The sequence below is a fragment of the Astyanax mexicanus genome, chromosome 18 (genome assembly GCF_023375975.1).
Source record: "Astyanax mexicanus isolate ESR-SI-001 chromosome 18, AstMex3_surface, whole genome shotgun sequence".
NCBI classification, from domain to species: Eukaryota; Metazoa; Chordata; class Actinopteri; order Characiformes; family Acestrorhamphidae; genus Astyanax; species Astyanax mexicanus.
In genome coordinates, this window is record NC_064425.1 from 13,375,483 (window position 1) to 13,388,754 (window position 13,272).

The 13,272-nt window shown below is 38.5% G+C and overlaps 1 protein-coding gene across 2 annotated transcripts in view; it reads right to left on the minus strand.

Moving 5' to 3' along the window:
- The window catches only part of nxn (nucleoredoxin), a 101,139-nt gene that overhangs the window by 5,940 nt on the left and 81,927 nt on the right, over positions 1 to 13,272 (minus strand). For both annotated transcript variants that reach the window (XM_015605669.3, XM_007248644.4), the window contains 4 exons: positions 10,265 to 10,365; positions 9,058 to 9,164; positions 6,856 to 7,035; positions 5,737 to 5,861 (listed from right to left, as the gene is read on the minus strand). In XM_015605669.3, coding sequence (XP_015461155.1) covers positions 5,737 to 5,861; positions 6,856 to 7,035; positions 9,058 to 9,164; positions 10,265 to 10,365 — 513 coding nt within the window. The remainder of the gene's footprint in view (positions 1 to 5,736; positions 5,862 to 6,855; positions 7,036 to 9,057; positions 9,165 to 10,264; positions 10,366 to 13,272) is intronic.

Here is a 13,272-nt window from a genome sequence, read left to right on the forward strand (position 1 = left end):
GATGTCACAACCAAAGCATGTTTAAGTGATGGCACAATCAAGAGCACATTCACAGGTACATGTACAACAATTCAAGTTTAAATCACAGTGCTGTTATTGTGATGTCATAACCAAGATTGTCATATGCAATGACTAATACTAAATAAAGTGATTCTATTGTGATTCTAGTGATGTCACAATCAGGAATGCAGTCACACGTGATGCTTCACTTATGTTGATGGAATGGCATTGTTAGTATGAGGTCACAACCAAGAACACAGTCACACATAACCACCAATTCATGTTGAATTGATGGCATTTGTATGGTGATGTCACAATTAATGCCGCAGTTGCACATGACAACTGAATTATAGTGATGTAATGGCTTTGTTAATGTGATGTCACAATCAAGATCGCAGTTTACACAAAACTACAATCATTTACATTAAAGGGATGACATTATTATTGTGATGTCACAATCAAGAACACAATCACATCACATGATCTCTCATGCATGTTGAAGTTGTGACGTAGCTATTGTGATGTCACAACCAAGAACACAGTCACACATGGCCACAAATCACAGTCACATGTGACAAGTGATACATGTTGAAGATACATGTTACATATGGCAGCCCATTCATGATGATGTGATGGCACTGATACTGTGATGTCACAATCAAGAAAGCAATCACATCACATGATCTCTTATTCATGTTGAAGTTGTGACGTAGCTATTGTGATGTCACAACCAAGAACACAGTCACACATGGCCACAAATCACAGTCACATGTGACAATTAATACATGTTAAAGATACATGTTACATATGGCAACCCATTCATGATTCATGATGTGATGGCACTGATACTGTGATGTCACAATCAAGAATGCAGTCCACACAACATCCAGATGTTTTCTACTGTCCACTATGAGACAAAAATACCAAACTGATGCTGTTGCAACAGTCACAGCTAGCAGTTCCCTTTAGGAAAAGCAATCTGGAGTCGTAGCAGAGCTTCAGCCACACAGATCTGGGGCTGATAACAGCGAGGCGGGGTAGGTGCTGTAAGCCCTCCAGCCGTGGCCCACGGGAAGAGAAATGGAATCTGTCGCTCTCGTCCTCCCAGCCTCTCTGATACAGCCAGATTACATCTCTGGGTTGTCTGCCTCTCCACGTGAAGCCATGCATCAGCTCTTTATGTGGTTGCTAAGCGTGTGTAAACTGCTTTTCACACACATCCATCGCGCACACACACACATACACTCTTGCGCCGCTGTACTGAGAAACAAAGGGCCGACCTGTGGCCGCCTACAGTCTCAGGGTGAGATAAGAGGCTATGTGTTTGACGTGTCGCTCCAGCAGCATAAAGAACTGAGGTTTATTCAGCTCTCTCTCTCTGTAGCACTGTAGCTTTACAAGCTTTTCAGCTCTGTATCTGATAACACAGAGAACAGATCCCAACCCATACAGCACACACACAGACACACAGATACATCAGAAAAAAAAGATGATACCCAAAGAAGATCCTCAAACACCAAACGAGTCAACAGCAAAATAATCTGTTTAGTATTGGCAAAAAAGATTTGGCAAAAATGTAATGGGCACAACTAGGGGTGTGCTTTATCGTATTGGATGTGATAACATCGCAAACATTTTTGAATAGCGTGAACGATATTATACCCTGAAATATAGTGCCATATCACCCACTTCTAATTATCAGGGTACTACTAAAAAAAAAAAAAAAAAAAAATTAACCACACTGTTCCAATTTCCCATAATATTATTAATATTATCTGTCCATTATCATTAATTATACTTTAATCCTGGATATATGGAGATATATGGAGTGCATTATTATTAGTATCATGACATTCTGGATCATTGACTAACAAATCTGACAAAATTCTTGTATTTTTAATATCTCAGTTAGTGGGGTGCGATATCATATAGTATGCAACTATAAAATTTCATTTTCATTTTGTTGCAGTAGTGTATTCTTTTTTAAATTCAGTGTTTTGTCATATCTCCATTATCTCCAAGAGTATCGTTATCGTGAAAATATCCATTATCATTTAAAATAGAGAAATTAACAGACTTTCAAACAGTATAAGACTTATTGACAAGAAGCATTGCTACAACAAATAAATACCAAATCTACCAAACACAAATTTCCATACTTCCTTCCTAATTACACTCTTAGTAACACTTTAAAGAGTTTAAACATCTCAAAGAAATACCAAAAGCAGAATCAGCGATTTCTCTTATGGGGTAACGAAGTTCCTTTTGATCTGTGTAAGCTGACCACACACGTTTCTCACTAGCCCTGACGAGCAGCAGCTGGTCCGACCCCCAGGGGGCTTCAGTGCCCAAATTCTCCTCCCGGAATCCCCTCAGTCCCCTCCCACACCCTCCACAGTGTGACTGACTGGACCAGTGGTCAGCGAGTATTTAAAACAAATTAAGATACTAATTAATATATACTAAATAACGTGTTCTTTTTTTTTTACAGCAAGCTCAAACTCTGTTTAGCTCCTATGATTTGGACAAAGACGAATCCAAAACTTAACGAGAAGTGCGGCTGTTTTACATGTGTGTCAGTTACACAGAGCAAACAGTTTAGACAGATGTCAGATATGTTTCACATTAAAAAGTGTTGCATTTGTACCATCAAAAGGAAATAAATAGCTTTTTTTTACATTAAAAGAGACCAAGAACACAAAACCAAGACATGTCTATAGCTAAATAATGTTTTTTTTTTTTTTTACAGCAAGCTTAAACGCTATTTAGCTCCTGGGATTATAGAAAAGATGAATCTGAAACTTCACATGAAGCGTGGCTGTTTTAATGCATGTGTGTGTCAGTTACACAGAGTGCACTGTTTAGACAGATGTCAGCTATGGGTCACGTTAAAAAGCTAGTGTGAAAAGCCAAAGATAAACACTGGATTTGGGCCAATACAATTATATCAATCAGTGTGTTTACATGTACTCAAAAATGAATTAAATATATAAATAAATATTTTAACATTATGAAGAGATTATTGATTGCATGTAAATGAACTCAATGATGAAAAGATCTGATAAGAACATTGGAAGGACCATGTTATACTTGCTATGTGTTTCTAAACACCAAACCAGCATGCCGTGTCCAATTAATATGTTGTTTTAACCCTCACAACTGACATTCAATTAACAGCATTGATGTGGAACACCAGTTGCCCTTAACTCTTCAGTAACACTGAGAAAGGCCTTGGTGCTGTATAGCTCTATATGTGCTGCTAGGCCATGTGCTCCAGTGTGTGTGTGCAGCTGGTGTTGGTTTACAGTAAGTATAAGGACTGCTATGTGAGTGTATAGCTGATATAGGGGGCGTGGCTAGGCTTCAGACAGACACGCAGAGCAGCAGACAGAACATATGCATACATCTGAAACTCAAACCATACCAACAGCCATACGGAGGAGGGGGTGGGGTGGAGTGTGAAGACTTTGATGGTCAGAGCCAACAGCATCTGTGTACATCCTATCAGAGCACAATGGCCGGGGAAGGGGAAGGGGTTAGCTATATGTGGGTCAATACAGTGCTAGGTGGTATAGCGGTTCATCCAGTTCAAATTAAAACCGGTACTGCGAAGTGCCTTGTAGAACAGCACCGCCAAAGAAGCATACTAGAATGGCTCGCTTACTAATGCTAGCCAGTTAGCATAACAGGCTAATATACTGGAGTAATGGTAGCTCAGCTCTGTCGAGTGAAACGTTCCTCTCGCTCTGTCCTGCCTAGAGAAAAATGAAAACAGCATTTTTTTTATCTGAGGAGCTCCTGCTGCTGTTCCTCTCTGTATGAGTGTTTTTATCCGAGTAAAACAGAAAAACAACAGCAAACAGCAATTATTCACTCAGAAAGAGAGGAATGGAATTACGCAATCGATATACAGCTCAGGAAAAAAGTTCCTCTCGTCCCCCAGATGAGCCCAGAAGTCTTTACTCTTCACTCTTCAACTGTCCTGTAATCTCTCACACCCAGCCTCTCCCAACCCAGAGAGGAAAGCCTGTGTTTATAGAGCTGCACTTATCTCTTGTTTTCCCTTTCTGAACTCACCTCAGAGTTAACAGCAGCAGCAGCTGCAATAGCCTGATTAGCTGCCCAGCTTCACTCTGCTCTTACTGTTGATTACATTTTTAAGATTAGATGCAAGGTTTGGCACACCTCTGTATTTTTTCAGTTAGTTTTATGAGGTAGAATAGCCTGGAATGGCTTTCAGTTAACAGCTGTGCTGAACTCGTCAATAGTTAATTCCTTGAATTTCTTGCCATATAAATGTTTGTTTGAGAGCATCAGTTGTAAAGTTGTGAAGAGGTAGAGTTGGTATACAGTAAATATCTCTAGTTGAGTAATGTTCTAATCCATATTATAGCAAGAACTACTTAACGTTAAATGCTCAGTCAATCCAAAACATTTTAAGAACTTTAAAAGTATCCTCAAATAAAGACCATCAAAAACGTTATGATGAAACTGGCACTCATCCCAGGAAAGGAGGAGCAAGAGTTCCCACTGTTGCACAGGATAAGTTCATCAGCCTCAGAAACAATAAGTTTAGGTTTGTTTAACACTTTTAAGTTACTACATGATTCCTTATTTGTTCCTTCATAGTCTGGATCACTTTATTTATGAAAACCCAATGTATGAAAACAGAACACTGAATAAGAAGGTATGTCCAAACTTTTGACTGGTACGGGATATATAGGTTTTTTTCTTTATTCCAACACTGTGAGTAACTCACTAGTGGAACTCAAGGAAAATCCCTGGAGAACAACAGTTCTACAAGTACTAAAACCAGCCCTTCTAATATCCATAATCATGACATCACATTATTGTGAAGGTTCTTTTATATGATGTTAGGTTCACTAGTATGAGATGGTCAGCAATGAAACTAAACCATAGACTGTGTATAGCTGGAAAGAGCATCGTCTCTCAAAAGTGAAGCCACCACAGGTGGGGCGCCCCCTGCTCTTCTGTTGCAGAAAACTGTGTAACCCCACCCATCCCCATAGGTTTCAATGGCAAAACAGACAACTTTCAATCACATTTGTTTTCCAATATACTGTAATTCTACCTCCTTTATTTAAATGCAACAGCTAGTGTAACCTCTTATGCTTATATTGTTACATTTTATATCTCCACAGAATTCGTTTTTTAAAACATTATTCAGCTCTATTCAAAAGGGTGTGGTTATTGTAAAAGGGCTGGGTTATACCTAGCCGGGGTTAGACCAATGTCTGTATGGGCGGGATCATAGACTGTGTAGCTCTGTGGAGGCAGCCCTCAGGGGTGGGGTTATGTAAATGAGCAGGCTGTCTCTCCACAGTCTTTCTCCCTCCTCTGGTCTCTACTGCGCAGACTCGGGTTTCAGGATCGCCAACATGGAGGAAGATTTTTGCTTCATTTTCATTAAACTAATGGGAACGGCGACACAGCGTCCATCTTTTTTACAGTCTCTGAACTAAACAAGTTAATTAGGCTGTTTCTGAGAATCAGAAGAGACAGTGTATTAATTGAACCCTAAGCTGAGAATACCAGGACAACTCCATTAGGTCAGCTGTGAGTTCACTAGATCAGCTGTTGAATATCTGTAGCTTTCACTCACTTACAGATCTGAGATGTCCTGATGTCTAGTCCTTCAGTGTGTGTGTACACTGTTATTACACAAAAACGAACAGAAGCACACAGCCAGTCTTTCACACACAAAAACACACACACCTCTCCGGCCACGAAGAAAAGCAGCGGGGTCTCCTCATCCTTGGCCTTGTACTTGGCCATGATCTTCTCTGCAATTGGCTGGATCAGCTCCTTGGCCGGCTCCAGCTCGCCCTCTTCCTCAGCATCTGAAAGAGAGAGAGAGAGAGACTGTGAGCTGAGGGAGGAAAATGGAGAGAGAGAGAGAGAGAGAGAGAGAGAGACTGTGAGCTGTGAGGGAGGATGGATAAACGAATGGATGGATGGATCAGACTGAAAGATAAGGAGGGATGTGGAGCAGATGGCCTTAGATTGCCCCTCTGAGTGGATGTTTCAGGTGCATGAGCTAAAACAAAGATCTCATTTTACCAAACACACACACACACACAAAGGATATTAAAGGATTTTACACTTTAAATATTATATCCTTTAATTTACACAGAAAGAAAGGATTGTTTTTCCTTCTTATGTAAAAATTACTGTTTTCATCAAAGAGTGTTTAACTTCTTATGTTATATGTGTTACATAAATGTTATAATTTTATTTGTATTAGTATTTACATAAAAGTTAAACCAGCATTTTTTTTTTTATAAATGTTCTTTTTTTAGTGCAGTGTATTTTGCTAACGCAACCATCCCTGAAACGTCTAATATATTTATTCTAAAAACAGGGTGGTCTGTTAAATTTTCTCTAGATTTTTTTAGCAACATTACAGGTCTTTCACACAGCTTCTGCTGGTTACCTGAGTGATACGCATGTGACGTCAGCATTTACAGAGAAATGTGTAAAATGGTAAATATAATACAGTATTACAATTTAATTAAGACATTATACTACGAGTGTCAGTTAAATGGCATAAATGTAAATGTAAAACATTTGGATTTAATGAGCCTTCTATTAAATAAACAGGCAAAATGCAGAAAATGGCATATTAAATTTGGTTTTCTGTAAATAATTGTATTCACTTTTTTTGTATTCACACAATAATATGTCGTGAGATTTGTAAGGCCTAAACCCAAATACTGGAAACTGAGCTTTTTTTCTCTTTAACTTCATGAAGCCATAAACATTTTTTTAGTACTTTCATTTTGGTTTTCAACAGATTCCCAGCATTTTTCACAAACACAAACACACAGTACCCACCCACAAACAGTACGAGGCAGGGTCCCTCGTGGAGCTGCACGGCGTTGGACTCGCTGAGCTCCAGCACCGGCCGTGGGTGCCATGGAAACAGCCGACACTCCAGGTCATTCAGAACCTCCACCCGGCCCTGCCGCGTGATCATGTGACCCTCCGTGTCCAGCAGGATCAGTGTAGGGATGCCTGCAGCATGAACACACAGACACACACATCAGATCAAATGCTTTAAGACAGACAGACAGGCAGAGAGATGGACAGACACAGGCGGAGAGACAGAGAGAGAAAGAGAGAGAGAGAGAGAAAGACAGAGAGAGAGATAGAGTCAGCCAGCCACAGACAAACAAACAGACAGACAGATAGAGAGAGAGAGAGAGAGAGAGAGAGTCAGACAGACAGCCAGAGAGAGAGAGTCAGACAGAAAAAAAATCAGTCAGACAGACAGAAAGATAGAAAGAGAGCCAGACAGACACAGAGAGAGTCAGTTAAACAGAAAGATATACAGAGAGTCAGTCAGACAGAAAGATATACAGAGAATCAGACAGACAGACATACAGAGAGAAAGAGGGTCAGTCAGATAGACAGACAGACAGAGAGTCAGACAGACAGAGAGAAAGATAGACAGCGAGTCAGACAGACAGACAGAGTCAGTCAGACAGACAGAAAGAGATTCAGTAAGTCAGAGTCAGTCAGACACACAAACACTCTCACACACACACACACAGACACAGAGAGAGGTGTGCTGCCCTGCTGCTCTCTCAGCCTCTGTTAGAGATAGGCCTGTAGCTGCAGCGTTAGCTCTGTTATCAGACTCAGTCAGTGTGAGCGAGTGAGTGAGTGAGTTCTGGGCGGAGTGGACGTGGTCAGAGGCTGTTCTGCAGCCAGCATGAATTCCACTCATTCCAGCAGAGCTGAAACAGCCAGCAGACCCACAGCCAGCAATCACTGACTGCCTTACAGACAGACAGAGAGAGAGAGCGGGCGAGAGAGAGAGAGAGAGAGAGAGAGAGAGAGAGAGAGAGAGAGAGAGAGACAGAGAGAGAGAGAGAGAGAGAGAGAGAAAGAGAGAGATTTTACATGAGAAACAGAGGGGAAAGGAGATGAGAACTGACAGACAAATAATAAAGAGCTTACTATATAAAGATTTTATATACGGATCCTAAAAAAAAGCAGAACAGCACAGAGCAGACCTGCGTTCTTATGCTAAGAAGTTCAAGAACTCAAGAGCTCCAGGATCCAGAACTCAAAGAGTTAAAGAAGTTGCTGCTGTGTATCTGAACTACTTAATTCAGATTTATTTATTCATCCTTAAAATAGCAGCTTTGTAACTGAGAGAAAAGCATTTCTGTACTGTTATACAGTACCAGTCAAAAGTGTGGGCACACCTTATATTCAGTGTTTTTTTCACTAGTTTAAAATGTTCTGCATTGTAGATTAATATTAATATTCAAACTTTGAAGGAAAAAACATAGAATTATTTAGTAAACAGAAATACCAGAATATGTTTTATACTTTAGATTCTTCTCAGGTAGCTTTCTAATTTATCTTGGAGGACAGATCTGCACACTCTTGGTATTTTAATCTCAGTGTCTTCATGAAGGAGAGTCATTTAGAATAGTGTCTTGAAGTGTCTTGAAGGAAGGAGTTCCTGGAGGTGCTGAACAATAGTTGCTGCTTTTCAAACACTTTTTTACTGTTTAATATGTAATTCCATATGTGTCCCTTAATTATTTTCATGTCTTTAATATTAATCTACAATGTAGAAAATAAATTAAATAAAGAAATCAAGAAAAACTGTGAAAGAAAAGAGGTGTGTCCAACATTTAAAGTTGGTACTGTATGTGTTTGGGTTTTTTTGAATTGTGGAATGTAATATCTGCATTATAATACTAGATATGGTGATTTCTCCTCTTTTTTGCAACAGAGAAGTCTCTGGTCTTAATGTTCTTCACATCAGTTTCTGTTCAGGTTTGATGGCGTATGCTTTACATAGCCTGATATTACCCCCTTATTACCCTGATATTTACATTTATCTATTTTGTATATTCTATTTGTATTGTTTTCTTTATTATCTATATATCTATTTTAATAACAGCTCTTGGGTGTAAACTGGATCGTGGGATCACAATTTCGTTCCACCTCATTTACCACATGTGATGCGAATGACAATAAAATCTCCCTGAATCCTTGAATCCTAGTAGCGCCTACCTTGAATGCCGTAGAGTCTGTTGAGGCGAGACCTCCGGGCCTCGTCTGTGTACGGAACAGCCAGCCAGGGCATTTCACTAAAATACTGTGTGAAGGAGTCTTCTGACCTGCACAACACAGACAACACAGACCATAAAAAACTCAGACTTTAGTAACAGTAAAAGTGATCTATCAAAAAAAAGACTTGAGTAAAAGTTGAAGTGTTCTTTAAGCTTCACAGTTATGTAGAAGTACAAAAAGTATTCAAAACTGCTTGTACTTTGCAATTTACTAAAGTGCTGAAAGTTAAAGTACAGTACTATGTTCTTAGTGTAGTGATTATAGAAAGCACTGGAAAATTCTCAGAGTAAAGGGCAGAATGGGAGCAGTGAGATCTTTTTATAAGATTAGCTTGATCACATAATTCAGGAGCTTCATCAAACCCGGTGACAGTGCAGAGCATCTACCGCTCTGGCTTTAGTAATAATGTGAGTTTAAAATGATTCCTAACATTCTATAATTGTAACAAGTAACAATGCATAGTATAAACAAACTGTATCAGAGTACTAGTATTAAACTCATCCTAATATGTAGTAAAAGTAAAAAAGTAAAAGTGGACCTAGGAATAAAAATACTCTAGTCGATACAGGTATTTAGTACTTAAGTACACTTTGAATTCTGGATTGTAATACCTGCATCGTAACACTAGATATAGTGATTTATCTGGTCTTAGTGTTAGTACAGATGATTGTAAATGTAACCTCAGAAAACATGGGTAAGTTTAGTGTGCTGTGTACAGTATAATGTGCACTACAAGTGAGTACTTACTCACTAAATATGCAAAATATCTCTTATTTAGTAAATTTATGTAAAATATCTATTTTTTAAGAAAACATCACAAAATCTTTTGTACAAAATGATTTTTCCTGATATTTAGAATTCATGCTGCTGCTAAAATCCTAAGTCACATCAATGAAGGCAAACGTCCTGAAACTACCACCACCATGCTTTAATTTGTAGGTTCATACTATGTTTTTAGGTTTTGAAATTGTGTATTGTAGTACATGCTTTATACCACTAGAAATTATGATTCCTTCTTTTATTGGCAATAGACAACTCTCTGGTGTTAATGTTATCCAGATGAATGTAATGTAAATATAAGTATTTGTGCATTACAAGAGTATGTGTCTGTTGTGTGTGTTGTGTATGTTGTGTGTGTATGTCTTACCTGTCAGCACTAACAAATACAATCTCAAACTTGTGTCCCGATTCCTTCACTTTGCGGTAGGACTCCACCAGCACTCGGGTCAGACTGCGGCAGGGAGGGCACTGTGCACAAACAACACACAAACACAGATACGGACAATGTCAGCAAAAACACAAAGCCAGCGAGGACAGCCGTGCCCAGAGACGCCCCGGGCGCTCTCTACACTTACTGCGTCTCTTCCTCTTGTGTACCCATGAAAAAAAAGCCTGAGGAGAAAAAATAAGACTTCCTTTTCTATCTTGTAGCCTTGAACAGCTGAGAGCACAGGCACAAAAGCACACTCCAGAAAACACACTGCTTTATTCCAGAGTGCAGCTCTGATTCTGCTCTGCATTTCTACTCACTGTAAATCTATACATCATGCTCTGTGATGAAAAAAAACCTGTGATCTGTGTAGATTATCAGACACACGAGTTCAGCAGAGATTTGTTTCTCTTTATCGTTACTGAAAGGATTTCAGTCTAACAACTCAAACATACAATCAAACTACAGATAAACGTAAATGTCTACTGTACAGTAATGGGGTATGTTTAGGACCTGATTATGTTTCTATAGCCTCAGATTATACATTATGGCCAATATCTCACAATAATGTCACTCCAACTGCATCTCTGTAAAAATCAGAATTATGCATCCTGTTCACCTGTTACCTGTTTAAAAAAAAAATGGGGGACAGTATATAAACACATACAGTAAGGAAAATATTATCAGGATTTAAATAAAAAAAAGAATCCACCAAATAGATACAGACAGCTATTTTGATCATTCATAATTACACCAGTTATCTGCCCCTCCAACCTGTGTTTAAATACAGCAGCACTTTATTTAAGAGAATTTTGTTTCACTATTATTATGTTATACACTAATGGGGTTTTGGTAAATTACTGTTTTTACTAAATGCAAAAAATGTTATATTTATACTACGTAAAACATTAACATTTATTTTGTTGCAGTAGTACATTCTTGATTTTTCTTAATCTTTTGTTCCATCACCAAAAATAGTTTTATTTAAAAAATTACCCAGTAATATTGTGAAATTATTTTAAGGCCATATCACCCACCAATAATTCATACACATGACATGCATACAAATGAGACACTTAGTACGTATGTAGCCTAGTATGAAGATGATCCTGCAGAGACTCAAGAGAACTCGAGAAAAACGAGTACTAAAATACATTCATTTATAATGAGCATATATGCAGCTGAAACAGGGAACAGTCTAGTGCATCCCAACTTTATCAACATTAACATTTTAATATAACAACATAGTCATTATGGCCCCTTACATTACTTTTACTTTTGTATTTTAAGTAGTTTTGAAACCAGTACTTTTACATTTTTACTTAAAAAGTAAAAAGCTTGAGTTGATTCTTAAACTTCTACAAAAGTATTTTAAACAATAGTATCTATACTTCTACCTACAGAGTAATGAATGGAGATACTTTTGATATTGCTAAAAACAATGCTAGGCTATGCTAATTGTCCACTGTGAGCATAAAAGGACATAAAAGGAAATCATGTATGTATTATTCAAAGTACTGAATAAACAATACTCAAACAATCATGTATTATTCAAAGGCAGAATAGAACAGGGTGGTAAATAGATGGTAAAACCAACTTTTGTGACCCTTTTTGTGAGCCTTTGTGACCCAAAACACACAAAAATACACAAACTTCATCCTTAAGACAACTAGATTTGTAAGGGTTAATTTAAAACCTGTCTTTCCATTGACGCACACACACACAATAAAAGATCAAACACCAGCTACTCTGCTCACAAGCCTGAGGTCATCTAAGGTCCTTTTCATTGGAAATAAAGAAAAAGGCAGTAAAAGTGGCACCAGGGAAAACTGACACCAAAACTGACATCTGTGCTTCTTATGTAAGTTTAATAGCGGATCTGTTTTACATGGGTTAACACTGGAGGATGTAATAATGGAATAATAGGCAGGACACAGCTGGCCTCGGGCAGCTTTCACACATTTACACAGTCTGGAGGCAACAATTCATCATTCAAAACCGTGGCCGATACTCAAGCTGCTGATTTGTCCTCAAACGGGGCTCAAGAGTAATATTGGTGAAACTCCAATTCACTTCACAAACCGTTTACAGGGTCAACTAGGGCGGCGAGTGGTCCAGTGAGTAAATGCACTATGATTGTCAGATTGCTGGTTTGAATCCTGGTCATGCTGCTTGCCTTCAGCTGCCAGAGCCCTGAAAGAGCACAGTTCGCCTTGCTCTCTCTGGGTGGGTAGATGGCGCTTTCTCCCCACATCACTCCTAGAGTAATGTCGATCAGCACAAGGTGTTTGTAAGCTGCGCTTTCCTCAGAGTGTGCTGGCTATTTGACAATAGTTGGAAAAGAGGTGGTTAAAGAACTGGTTCTTCCCTAATACCTCCCCAAAATTCCTCGAACTACCTCAAAATAATCACACACCTGTACTGTCTACATGTTTAAATGCCACTGTCATTTCTCTGTGGCACATGTGGACTTTACTGTAACAATAACAATGCGTTTATAATTGCACTACTGAATTCTTTTGCAATCTTGATGCAAATTTTGCACTAATTTAATATTTATATATTTTACATATTTTACATAGTTTATTATAGTTTATTATTTCTTGCTATATTGTATTTTCTATGTTTCTTTTTATGTGGTATACTTGGTGACGAGCAGAGAAAGAATTTAATTGTACAAGGAAACTTGTTTCCTTATTGTGCAGATTAACTATTTGAACTTTTAACTTGAAAATGAACTGTTAGCCTGATTAGACCCGGCATTACCAAGAGAGTTTGGTGATCCTATCACATTCCGTATTACAACCATGTCTAAAAAAAAATATACATGAATTAATGTTGGAATTCCTCAAAATGCTTCTCCTTACTTTTGCCTGTATTAATATGGAGTGGCTGGGTTGGGACGCCCCGCCCCCCGTCCCCTTTTATATTTTCTCCCTTTGCCC